Source organism: Homalodisca vitripennis, chromosome 1, assembly GCF_021130785.1.
Source record: "Homalodisca vitripennis isolate AUS2020 chromosome 1, UT_GWSS_2.1, whole genome shotgun sequence".
In the NCBI taxonomy this organism is placed as follows: Eukaryota; Metazoa; Arthropoda; class Insecta; order Hemiptera; family Cicadellidae; genus Homalodisca; species Homalodisca vitripennis.
In genome coordinates this window covers 39,410,923-39,424,195 of record NC_060207.1, presented here as the reverse complement: position 1 = coordinate 39,424,195, position 13,273 = coordinate 39,410,923, and the positions used below count along the sequence as shown (strand labels likewise).

General features: G+C 34.8%; 1 protein-coding gene across 3 annotated transcripts in view; it reads right to left on the bottom strand.

The window, feature by feature from the left end:
- The window catches only part of LOC124360124 (ankyrin repeat domain-containing protein 13C), a 63,286-nt gene extending 56,121 nt beyond the window's left edge, over window positions 1-7,165 (bottom strand). For all 3 annotated transcript variants that reach the window (XM_046813467.1, XM_046813476.1, XM_046813485.1), the window contains exons 1-3: window positions 7,031-7,165; window positions 2,575-2,616; window positions 570-674 (exon numbers count right to left, since the gene is read on the bottom strand). In XM_046813467.1, coding sequence (XP_046669423.1) covers window positions 570-674; window positions 2,575-2,616; window positions 7,031-7,142 — 259 coding nt within the window. In that variant the 5' untranslated portion in view covers window positions 7,143-7,165. The remainder of the gene's footprint in view (window positions 1-569; window positions 675-2,574; window positions 2,617-7,030) is intronic.
- Between the last annotated feature and the right edge of the window lie 6,108 nt (window positions 7,166-13,273).

Genomic DNA, 13,273 nt, shown 5'->3' with positions numbered 1-13,273 from the left:
GAACCAGAAGTGTTCATAAACAACCAAAAACCATAAAATTGCATGCGAAGCCACGAGTAACTGATAGTAGTACTATAAAACATATTGTTTGGAACACTTATTACATATTTACATCCATAAAATCATAAGAAATAATTAAAGCCGAGATTCTGCCCTACAATAATCAGTAAAATAATTTAAAATTTTATTTTTTACAGTTTTTATTAAGTGATACTCTTCAAGCACTCGAATGAACGGAAACTACACAAATCATAAGAAATAATTAAAGCCGAGATTCTGCCCTACAATAATCAGTAAAATAATTTATAATTTTATTTTTTACAGTTTTTATTACGTGATACTCTTCAAGCACTGGAATGAACGGAAACTACACAATTCAACTTCTACATTTAAATAGGTCAACAGTAATTTACTAACTTACAATAATTTTTCAGTACTGCTACAAATTTTACTATTGTTTTATATACTTGTATTCACTGTATTTACTCTCAAAGCAGTATGCCACTTGGTATTGAAAGCGAGCATGGCTCATAATACGCGTGTTCTAAGTTAGCACTGTGGAAACTTACTTGTCTGCCGATCACCATAACTGATAGCTTCAGCCAAGGGACTCCAACCTGCATTGTTCTTAACTTTAACTGGAGCTCCGTGGGCCAGCAGTAGATGAACACACTCTGTAAGAATTTAAATTAATAACATTAAGTTAGAAGCAAATTATTTAATACATGTTTTACAAATTAAAGTGCCTCAATACTAATAAATTGCAAAACACATATGCCAACTAATTATTTATAATTTATATTCAGTTAAGATTTTTCCAAAAAACTCTACATTGAATAATATACATTATAATCCACATTAATATTAACAGATAATCGTACTTTTTGCAATTCGTTAGCATCTAGACACACTAAAATGTAAGTTTCTATAGAGAAACATTTACGGATTTGAGATAACTTCCTACAATGCAGTTTTAAACCTTTTCTCCATTTTAAAAGCAGAGTCTCAGTTGCAAGGCCATCAGCCAAGTACCATTTCCTCTTACGACCTAATCTTATATTTTTTTGTTAAAAATATATGACACTTACGACCTAATCTTATATTTTTTTTTGGTTAAAAATATATGACACTTTGCATTAGATGATACATCAATTTAATGTAGTCAAGGACAACATAATATTAGAGATAAATATGACTATACATCCTTTTTGTTGCCTGTTAACAAAAACTGCAAACCACTTTAACAGATTACAACCAACCCCCGACTTCAGAAACCAGCCAAACTTGTAAACAAAATCTGCAAACCACTTTGACAGATTGCAACCAACCCCCGACTTCAGAACCAGCAAAACCTGTAAATAAAAAGTGCAAACCACTTTGACAGATTGCAACAAAGTTAGAGATGGACAAATCCATTGTAAACTATATGTCCACACAGATCTCCAGAACCTGACAGCAGATAGAGACACAAACACTACCCCAGGAATCAGCCAAACCTGTAGACAAAAACTGAATACTTCTGTAACAAATACCATGACAAAACATATCAGATCAACCCCAGGAAAAAGCCAAACCTGTAGACAATAACTGAATACTTCTGTAACAAATACCATGACAAAATATATCAGATCAACCCCAGGAATCAGCCAAACCTGTAGACAAAAACTGAATACTTCTGTAACAAATACCATGACAAAACATATCAGATCAACCCCAGGAAAAAGCCAAACCTGTAGACAATAACTGAAGAAAACTAACATATCATTGGTTAGGAACAAAACCACAAGTTTTCTGTCGACATGCAGGTCACCAATCTGTCCTTATCCACTATTTGTTATACGCTATACATATGTGCATATTATGAATACAAAAAGTTAAAAGTCAACATTTAAGAGTGCTCACATGATCTGAGCTTGAATTTAAATACTATCTCGAGAGATTTTCTTTCATTAGAAGTGCGTGTAGGCTCCACCAAAGCACGTCTGGCTTCCTGACCTTAGATAACAAGCCAGATCGACCAATGTGATTTGGCTTGGCTCCTGGCCATCGATGTGGGCCTCGGTGGCACCTACCACCTTGCATTTCTGATGAAAGAATCCCTCAAGATAGAACCCAAATTCAAGTTCAGATCACGTAAGCGCTCTTAATGGTTATTTTTAACTTTGGTACTACTGGTAACATAGCTATGATAACCTAATCTAAATCTACTTATATCGCGTAATAACAATAAGGAGATAGGGACAGAGTGGCCTACCTTTTGCTGAAATCACTTCCTTTTGGGAAGCAGAAAACAAGCACTGATCGTCATAATAACATACAGTTTTCACAGTAAGTCAAATAAAGTATGTTGTTTCTTATTGACACTACGTTATTTCTTAAAGAAATTAACAATAAAGAATTCTTTGATTTGATTTGACTAATAATGTTATAATGTTTATATAGCTCACGTCACTGTCTGTGTATATATAACAATGTAAAAAACAAACTATAGTTTGCATTAAATTAAATAAAAATGTAAATATATGCTGAACAATACGATTTCACAATTTACGCATCATAATAAAATGTCCTTACCTTTACGGCCAAGCATAACTGCCAAGTGAAGTGCAGTGTTTCCTGTAAAAGAAATGATTTAATAGAAATAGTACATATATATTCAAATTTCCATTATATTTTGTTATGATTTCTAATACAAATTTTAGATTTATTTCCCTGAAGAAATACCCTGTACAGTTAAACACTTCTCCTATTTTTAAATAGTGTCAGCCAGATGGTTGGCGCACATTGTAGTTTCACATTTGTGTACTAAAAGTACCATGGGTTTTCGTACATAGTACACTAACTGCCTCACATTAGAACAAAACACAATTTGAATTTATCATGAATTATACACCAGATCATTTTAACTGTCCAGAAAAAATACTCAGTCATTCAGTCACTAGTTTTCCTAGCTGTTTATCACTTTCTTTTCATATATGGGCATGCCAAAATGAAGTTATTCATAAACAAAAAACATTGTTATATTCTGTTCATTATTAACCCATTGCGGATCAACGACGTGAGGGTGACGCGGAGCGAGGCGTGGACCAAAAGCACAATGACGTGACCCTCACGCGGATGACGTGGTACGGATGACTCATTTGTTTTGAACGCTTATCGCTGTTATAAGCCTCGGAGATATTTATAGTCTGTTTTCCTGGACTGGCTTCCTATCTTATCTCTGGTACTCGTCAACAAATATCGTTATCGGTCAATAATGTTATTATTTGCGACAAATTGTTTGTCTGAGGTGTACAGTCGTGGCGTTCGATTTTCCTTTGCCTCGTGTGCGTGTACGTAAATAAAATGTGTGACAATTTACGATCATCTGAATTAGATAGACTATTATTAGAAAGTGGAAGTGATGAAAGTGATATCGATAGTGTTATTGAGGATGGAGACGGTTCTATCACGAGTATTTGTCCACGTTTTCATAATTACGCGGATACTAATGTTGACAGTGACAAGCGGGCTAGTGACCATGATTCAGATGTTCAGACTATTTCAGACATTGTTCCTGGGACACCACCGGATGTGGAAACTCTATTTCAACATCATTTCAATATCAATAAAAACGCTCAAAGTAGTGCTTCCGAGGATATTTATGAACCTCAACCTGGCCCTTCAACCGCTCCAGATCCGGTCCTGAGGGAAGAGTCCAACTCACCTACTCCACCTGCTGCTGCTTCTGTAGGTAAACGCCGTAAAAAGTTTATTAGAACATTTTTTATTGTGTAAAACATTTGATCCGTCCTACATCAAGCAGCTACAACACGCAAAAAACGTAAGTAAAAATGTTACGTACCTGTAATTTTACATTTTTTCTAGTATAATATACTTGTCTAATATGATCTGTATAATGTTTATATAACATAAATAACAACATAAATAACAACATAAACAAACAAAACATGTATAATTAGCGAGCGCGCTAAGCAGGCAGGTAGGTGTGCAAACACTGCGGGTGCTGCGTTGTAATACGGATTAATTCGTACTCTAAGGCCCGCGCACGTGCCGTTTTCACGATCCGCAATGGGTTAAATTCAAGTTAATCCTTTTATTCATGAAGACAATCCAATAACACAAAAATTAAGCCAGGGGTACTAAACTCAAGAAATTTGTAGTAATTTGGTGAAATGGGTATATTTTTTATAAGTGTCTTAAAAGTCTGCCCCCCCCTCATTAACTTTCTTATGAATAGAGGTGGAGTGATTTACTTTGGGGGATGTTTATGTGACCAACTGAGGAGTTTTTAAGCATGAAAACTTTTTACTATCCTCCTCCCCCAAAATGGGGTATTTTGGGGGTAAGTAAAAATGTTTAAATATGAACTCCTAGCAAGAGACACCTCCTTTTAAAGGTATTATAAAAAAAAGAATGGCACAAACTACAGGTCTCTAATGTTACTCTATCGAATTTGGTTCCTATTTAAATATTGTGAATTACCCCCAAAATACTACCGTTTGGGATGGTCAACAAATTTCATAGATAAAAAACTCCTCTGTTGGTCATAGAAACATCCCTCAACCAAAGTAAATCACTCAAGCTCTATTCGTAATAAAGTTAATGGGGGGGGGGGGGCTTTTAAGACACCCAGTATATATGAGGGCCATTTTATATAAGTAAGACCTGCTTTGTAATGGATCAGTGGGAAACTTCATGTATGAACGTAAATTGTATGACAAACTAAATTATAAACATTTATTCACTTCTCTACACAGCCACCATGAATATTTAAATATTTTTCAAGTACTGTCACCAGCTTTTGGATCCCATCATTAAAGAACTCTGCCTTCCGACCATTAAACAAGTTAGTAACTGCATTTATTCTCATTTCTTGCAGCAGAAAGTCTATCAAAGGTGTGCCTTTCTTGTCCCAAAAAACTGTGGCAATGATTTTCCTTGTTGAAGGTTCTTGCTTGAATTTCTATGGCTTTGTCGGGGAGTTAAGAGTGATGCCACTCACTGAATTGACGTTTAGTCTCTTGAGTGTAGTACGCAATCCACATCTCATCACCAGTCACAATGTGACTTACCATCCATGTAATAGCGCTTCAAAAAGGACAAAGAATGTGCTATACATATTCTTCACTCATCTCGCACACATTTTTTTGTAATGATGTTTATCAGTAACAATATTATAAACTACAGACCTAGAAAACTAGTAGAAATTTCTGTTGAAGTTAGTTAATAGTGAAGTGCCTGTTTTGACAAATTCCTCATCAACTTATTCAAGGTCGTTCTTCACCCTGAACATTTGTCCTTCCTTCATTACAAAGCCTACATCATTTTTACACATTTCCATCATTCATTACACATTCACCTTTAACAAGCTGCTAGTGAATTTCAGCAGGATGATATAAAAGTTTTAAAAAAATTTCCGCATTTAAAAAGTGAATTACTGATTGCACTTCACAATTGGCACTAAGTTACAACATCATCTTAAATAGACACTCGAATGTATCACCGGCACAAACAGCTGTTTTGCATACTGTTTGTAAAAAATTAATACTTTTGCTATTTTTTTATGCTATTGTCTTGTATTACACACCAAAATGTCCAGAATGAAATTATATACACAGAAAAAGATTAGTCTGAAGTATAAAAAAAATGTTTAACAGCATTAAAATAATTTTAAAATATATGTATATAGATTTTTTAGGCAAAAAAATTGATTTTAAGATTTTTTAATTAAAAAATAAGAAATATTTTTACCATGGGCACCCACATTGTATTTTTCTAAATTTAGTTTTGTGTATGTACAAAAAAAATTATATTGATATCTCTAAAAATAAACTTTTTTTGAATTTTTATATAAAAGTATGCGACTTGTAAAAACCTCTAGGCGTACAACACAAAAATCACTGATATTACCTAAATAAATAAATAGTCAAAATTGTTGGTACTTACGATTTTGTATTTTAATAAAATACATATAAATATGTATTAATACTCATAAAATAAGTATTTTACAATTTCAAATAAATATGTATTAAACGCATATCCATGGCGACGATATTACGTCGCCCGGGGATTCTCGCAACTTCATTGGCGACGATACATCGTCGCCGCGGGGATCTTCGCATATCTTCTCGGCGACGATATTTCGTCGCCTGGGGTTCAAAGGGTTAACAAGCTGCTAGTGAATTTCAGCAGGATGATATAAAAGTTTTAAAAAAATTTCCGCATTTAAAAAGTGAATTACTGATTGCACTTCACAATTGGCACTAAGTTACAACATCATCTTAAATAGACACTCGAATGTATCACCGGCACAAATATCTTAAAGGTTTCTTATGTGATGTTCATAACTTTTTTTGTTAACTTTAATAACTAATTTAACTTAGAAACACTTGGGCGAAAGAAATACCTATAGATTAATAATGTAAAACTACTCGTCTTTTGCTACTCCAGCCATCATTTCATATTAAGTCTACCTCAAGTTTTGCTTACTTTCAACGCTAGAGAAAAACATGCACTCATTAACTCCTGTATATCACAATATGCCTACACAAACTAATTTAAAACAAGTTCTAAACTAGCTTGTACATAAGCTACAAACCACTCATGTCCTAGGCCTACATAAACTTATAAAAATAGCAACTAAAAAAAAAAGAATTATCACAAAAAATGAGGTAAAACAGCAGACCTATTAATGATTAATTCAACTTGGACCTTGTATACTAAAAAAATGTTATTTGCTTAGTCCTAAGCTTACATAAGATACTTAACTTAGTCTTTACAAAGTATATAATTTAAAAAAGATAAAAACTCACCTAATTAAACCTCCCTTTAGAACAAAATTACTTGAAGGAACAAGGCATATTATTGATAAAAAAATAAACATATATTTTTATAAACATTAGACCTATCCTAAAACTAGATCACTTCCATTTTATTCAAACACAAGAAGTATAGCCTACTTGGATACACAATCAATTGGCCAGGTAAAAAGAACGAATATACTTGAAATGTAATGCTCGTTACTTACCATGCTTATCTCTTCTGGAAACATCGTGGATTCTGATCAACGCCGATAGTTTTCTAACATCTCCACTAAAAACACACTCATGAAGAGGATACCTCTCCTCTTCGTCCGCCATCTTTTAAGTTCTTCACTTTCCAGTTTTTATTTGAAAAATAAAAAAGACAAACTGAGCTTAACACATAACTTTCGTCTAACAACAGACTAATACATTTCATGCAATGTTATGATTTAACCTTAACTATCATATATATTTCGTATGTGTATGTAATCAATGGGATATATATATATATATATATATATATATATATATTTCTCCAAGAAACCAAACTATATATATACATATATATATAGGCTTGCCATATTTTCTGAAGGCTCAACCGGGACAAAAAGGGGGGGGTTGGGGGGTCCGCCCATCAGAAGAGCTGGGGTCTGGAAAAATATAGGTATATGCAGGAACAAGTAAATTAGACATTATATTATAATTTATAAATGAAAATGAATAAATTTTATTCTTTTTAACATGGCAAAAGACAAACACACATTAAAATAGGTTTAAGATTAAGATTTTACATTTTGCTTGTATTTTTCGTTGGCTAAAATCATTTTCAGCACTTCTTTCTTGCTTTTTATTTTGGTGTAAAATTCTTCACAGCTGAGGCCAACGTTAATTTTACAAGTCATCAAGCCATGTACCGTTGACTCTTTCATCAAACCACGATCATCAGTCCACACATTGTTCATCAAGGAGAACACCCTTTCAACCGGTGCTGATGTCCCCGGCATGCAGAACACGTACTCAATAATTTTAAATAGGTTGTTTGCTGTTATATGGTTTTCTTCACTTGGAATACGCTTATCACTTAGAGCTTCTTCCTCTGTCCACTTCTCCCAGATGGATTGAAAATAGTCTTTGGCGAGAACAACTTCGTCAAACAAAAAGTCAACGTTCACTTTTAGATCGCCATGATTAGGAAGACTTCCATTGATACGTTCAGCGGAACAATAATAATTAATAATCACCCACATAACAGTTCAACAATAATGTCAATTATAAATATAATTACTCTCAGATCGCGTCGCCTGACAGGCATGCATGCATAACGACAGCGGCCTTGACAGTCAAGGCTTGACTGATCGCCCAAATATACGAGTCTATTGTGCGACTAACAGGGGTGTAACATTAGTGGGAGTGGGAGGGCGACCATGCGCGTAGGCACGAGCGCGGGGCAGCCGGCGGCCGGTGGCTACGGCACTCTGTTGATAGTGTTTGCGTAATAAAAGAGCCTAGGATAGGATCAAATTTCAATTAATCCGGGACGCGTAGTGAACCGGCCGGGACACCGGGATCGTAATTCAAAACCGGGACGTCTGGCAAGCCTACAGTGGTGCTGAAAAGTCCCGGGACGGTCTAATAACTTTTGAACTAATTACAATATAAAAACCAAAATTTACATCAAGCTTTTGCTCATATAAAACTATTATTTTATGTATTTCACCATGATATCCTGCTTATGGGGGACGTCCCGCTAGGGGTTGGTGAAAATTCTTAAATAGAAGCATAGGTCGAGTCGTACATCAAATTAAAGCTCTTTTTAATTAGAAACATTTTGGCGAAAATCTGACGTAAAACAGTTGACGCATTACAAAATGGCGGACACTCAAAGATTATAAAATACAGAATTTTTCAAATGCAAACATTCTGGTTGTTAAAGAAAACTGAGACACTTAATCTTTTATTTTACTTCTTTTACTTCAAATCACTTACCAAAACAGTTATAACAAATGTTCAAAGTGTTTGCCTTCAGTTTGCTGACAATATCCCAATCGATTGTAGAACGCTGATATCGCATTGTTTATCTGGAAATTCCTTATCAGCAGGTAAGGTTATTACCTTCCTTATCTGGAAGGTAATCAGCTGGAGCAAACAAGACCAAAAAGACAACAATGAAATTGCCAGCTGACAGATACAGTTGTTTTATCAACTCAGTCACTTAGAAGTCTTCAAGCCCTAATTTTGCAAGTAGTTTCAGTAATGCTAGTTTATTTTGCTATGGCGCTTTCCGAGAGAGAAAGAATAACTCTATTAATGATGCGCGGGTTTGGTGACCGTATTAGATCATGTGATGAGGTAAGGTATCTGTTTAATGATACTTTTCCCAATAGACCTCCAATTTCAAAATCTACTGTGGGAAGGACAATACAGCGGTTTGAACAGACAGGAAACATTGCAGATCTCCCTAGATCCGGAAGGCCCAAGACCGCGACCAATGAGGACAAAGCTTTAGACGTTTTACAGTGTTTTGTTGAGAACCCACATGAATCGATTGTCTCAATAGCACAACAACAAGGAATTAGTCGATATCCAGTCTCAGATATTTTAAAAACTAATAGTTACAAAGGATATAAAGCTAAATTGGTGCAGGAACTAAGCGAAGACGACTTTGATCGTAGAATCGAGTTTTGCGAAGTTATGATGAATAAAATCAACGAAAACTTGGGATTTTTAGCAAACATTGTATTTACTGATGAGTCAACATTTTGCTTGAATGGAACAGTAAACCGCCACAACTGCCGCTATTGGAGCGATACAAACCCACATTGGATGATACAAACACATACTCAGCATCCAGAAAAGTTAAATGTTTGGGCCGGTAGTGTGGGGCGGCATGTGGTAGGGCCATTCTTTGTAGAGAGAAATGTAAACTCTGCAGTGTATTTAGCATTACTCCAAAACCAGATAATTCCTGAAATTCAACGTGTTTCCGGTGATAATTTTGAAAATATCTGGTTTCAGCAAGATGGAGCCCCTCCACATTATAGCGTACATGTAAGACATTTTTTAGACAATGTCTTTCCACATAAGTGGATTGGTAGAAGGGGAACAATAGAATGGCCTGCCCGTTCTCCAGATTTGTCCCCTTTAGACTACTTCTTTTGGGGCTACCTCAAAGAAAAAGTGTTTAAAACAAAACCTCAAAATTTGGATGAGTTGAGAAACCGTATTGTAAGAGAAGCTCAGGGTGTTCCTGTCCAAGCTTTAAACAATGCGATATCAGCGTTCTACAATCGATTGGGATATTGTCAGCAAACTGAAGGCAAACACTTTGAACATTTGTTATAACTGTTTTGGTAAGTGATTTGAAGTAAAAGAAGTAAAATAAAAGATTAAGTGTCTCAGTTTTCTTTAACAACCAGAATGTTTGCATTTGAAAAATTCTGTATTTTATAATCTTTGAGTGTCCGCCATTTTGTAATGCGTCAACTGTTTTACGTCAGATTTTCGCCAAAATGTTTCTAATTAAAAAGAGCTTTAATTTGATGTACGACTAGACCTATGCTTCTATTTAAGAATTTTCACCAACCCCTAGCGGGACGTCCCCCATAAGCAGGATATCATGGTGAAATACATAAAATAATAGTTTTATATGAGCAAAAGCTTGATGTAAATTTTGGTTTTTATATTGTAATTAGTTCAAAAGTTATTAGACCGTCCCGGGACTTTTCAGCACCACTGTAGGCTTGCCAGACTTCCCGGTTTTGAATTACGATCCCGGTGTCCCGGCCGGTTCACTACGCGTCCCGGATTAATTGAAATTTGATCCTATCCTAGGCTCTTTTATTATGCAAACACTATCAACAGAGTGCCGTAGCCACCGGCCGCCGGCTGCCCCGCGCTCATGCCTACGCGCATGGTCGCCCTCCCACTCCCACTAATGTTACACCCCTGTTAGTCGCACAATAGACTCGTATATAGCAGTGGGTCGGAATTAGCATCAGCATTCCCTAGACATAGCACTCCTTCGCCCATGACATCATTTTTATGTCTCTTAGGGAGTGCTAAATCGGCGCAGTGGCCTTACCTTGAATAAGCACCCATTTACTGTGACCAGAACCTAATTTAGCACCTTCTTGAATGTAGAATATATATTAAATTGCTAAAAGGTATGACTAATATTTGATATTAAATTTGAAAGTCAAACAATTAAATTTCTTTAAAATGTAAAAATGCTATACATAAAAATGCTCACAATAAAAAACAAGGTACTAGGCATTACATTAAATATTTGAATGTATGTTAGAGAGAAAATAATACAAAATATACAAACAAATTGTTTATAAAGTTGTTTCCATTAATCAGTCATAAGAAATAATACATAATTTAACTTTAAAATACAACATTGCGTTAAGACAATACTTATATCTTTATTTTCAACAATTAAAATTATTTTGAAGTTCTTGTCCAAACTCACCAAGCTCTGTCAACCAGCCTTTTTCCCCAATATATCGAAATATACGAATAGAGACCGATCGTTTTTTTTGTTGCACTCGGTAATGATATTACTAGCAGTTATAAACCGGCCAAAAGCGAACGTTCTTGTAGTTAAACACATGGATTACTCAGTTTAGATAAATAGAGATGTGCTGTAAGATGATTATAGTCCAGTAGAGAGGGATTTACCACGTCCATCACAGACATATCTCTATTTAATGTTTATGATTCTTGAGATATTATTTTGCGTGTTATCATAATAAACTGACCTCTACATCTTTCGAGAGTACAACAGACAATGTTTTCTCATCTCCGTTGTTCAGGCGTACAGTTACAAAAGTCAGAAAATGTACATACATATAATGTAGAAAACTCGGCTGTTCAACTGTGATTAGAGATCATGTCAGAAAGATCGTAGTGCAGTCGATTGTGCACCTGATAAGGCCTTGAACTACCACTTCATCTATTTATGTGTATCTCTGATGTCAAAACGATGCATAGGTTGGTTTTGAGCTTTTTTCGTCATTGACTTTCTTTGAATCTCTTCAAACGAACATGGCTCCAGATTCCAGGAGTCAAGTCTGAGAGAGTGTCAGATATTAGACGCTGCAATAAAAGAAAGGTAAGCTGGAGCCAAATTCAATATTGAAATTGAAACAACCCTCCTACGATAGTTATGTCATGTGTAAAAATGGAATGCTCAGGTGTATCCATTTCAATGCCAAATTAATTTGTTTTCTTCTATAACAGAAACGGCTGATTTCATAATTATTTATCCTTTCAAGTTTTCAAAATCTTGTGCAATCTGAGATGAAACTGGAATGTGTTAGTTTGTATTACACTTCGGGTCCCACACAGAATAATGTGATAGCATCCCAACCACTCTTCTTAATAAAACTGTGTCTGTAGACAATGGTTCATATTTCTGTGGTTTAAATATGTCCTGATCAAGTCTAATAGTTTAGCCATTTATCTCGTACTCAAATGGTGCTTTTTATTTTGCTTTTCTTATCTTTTATGGTAAGTCCATATTTCTTGACAGCCCCAAGGAACTTATTCATGCTAACGTAGTGTACGTGTTCGTCTACGCTACAAACCAAAATAATATACACATACTTAAATTTTCCATCAAGATTTCCAAATTATATTATAGCATCAGTCACACTCTGGAAGTAATTTACACCATATGCATAAGATGTACCAAAATGGAACTGTGGTAAATTGATAAGCCAACTCCAAAATTAGTGTATATTTTCATTATCTCATCATTCTCATATGTTGCTAAAATGGAATATTTTTATACTTGAAATATTCCATTTTAGCAACATTTTAGCAAAGTTCTATTTTATTTAGAGGAAGCATCCCAAAGAGTAAAGCAGTTGATGGTTTTAGTATATTACCATTAGCCTTTTATAGTCTATTAGTACTGACAAGAGCAAACTAGTCATAGTGATCGAATTACTTCAATTTATTGATCTGCTAATAATTTTCCAACTGCATTCTGAATAAAAATATTATAATTTATTGGATGTCTATGTGATTGCTGGTACATTTTCAGTAAGGTTACTGAATAGTAGAGAATGTTTAATTCGATCGTAAGATAGAGAATAGAATGGAGATTTTATCCCATAAAAGTTAAGTTGGATTTGATATCGATGTTTCAAAAACACATGACCTACTACGACATCAGCACATAGAAATTTTAACAATGGAATATATTTTTGCACCTATGTATGGATGCTTAGTGAGTTTTACATAGACCATATAGTAGATAAGAATTTGATAACTAGAAGAAATAGATGTCATTGAAACTTCATCAAAACTAGAGGAAAGTCCGATGTTACTTCGAGAAACCAACAAATCGTTATAAAACTATCTGAGATTCCGGTTTCTATGAATGCCTCCGCGTTGTACTTGTCAATATTTACTTTAACAACAACACGTTTAATGTATTAAGGAAAAGCTTTTGAAATAGT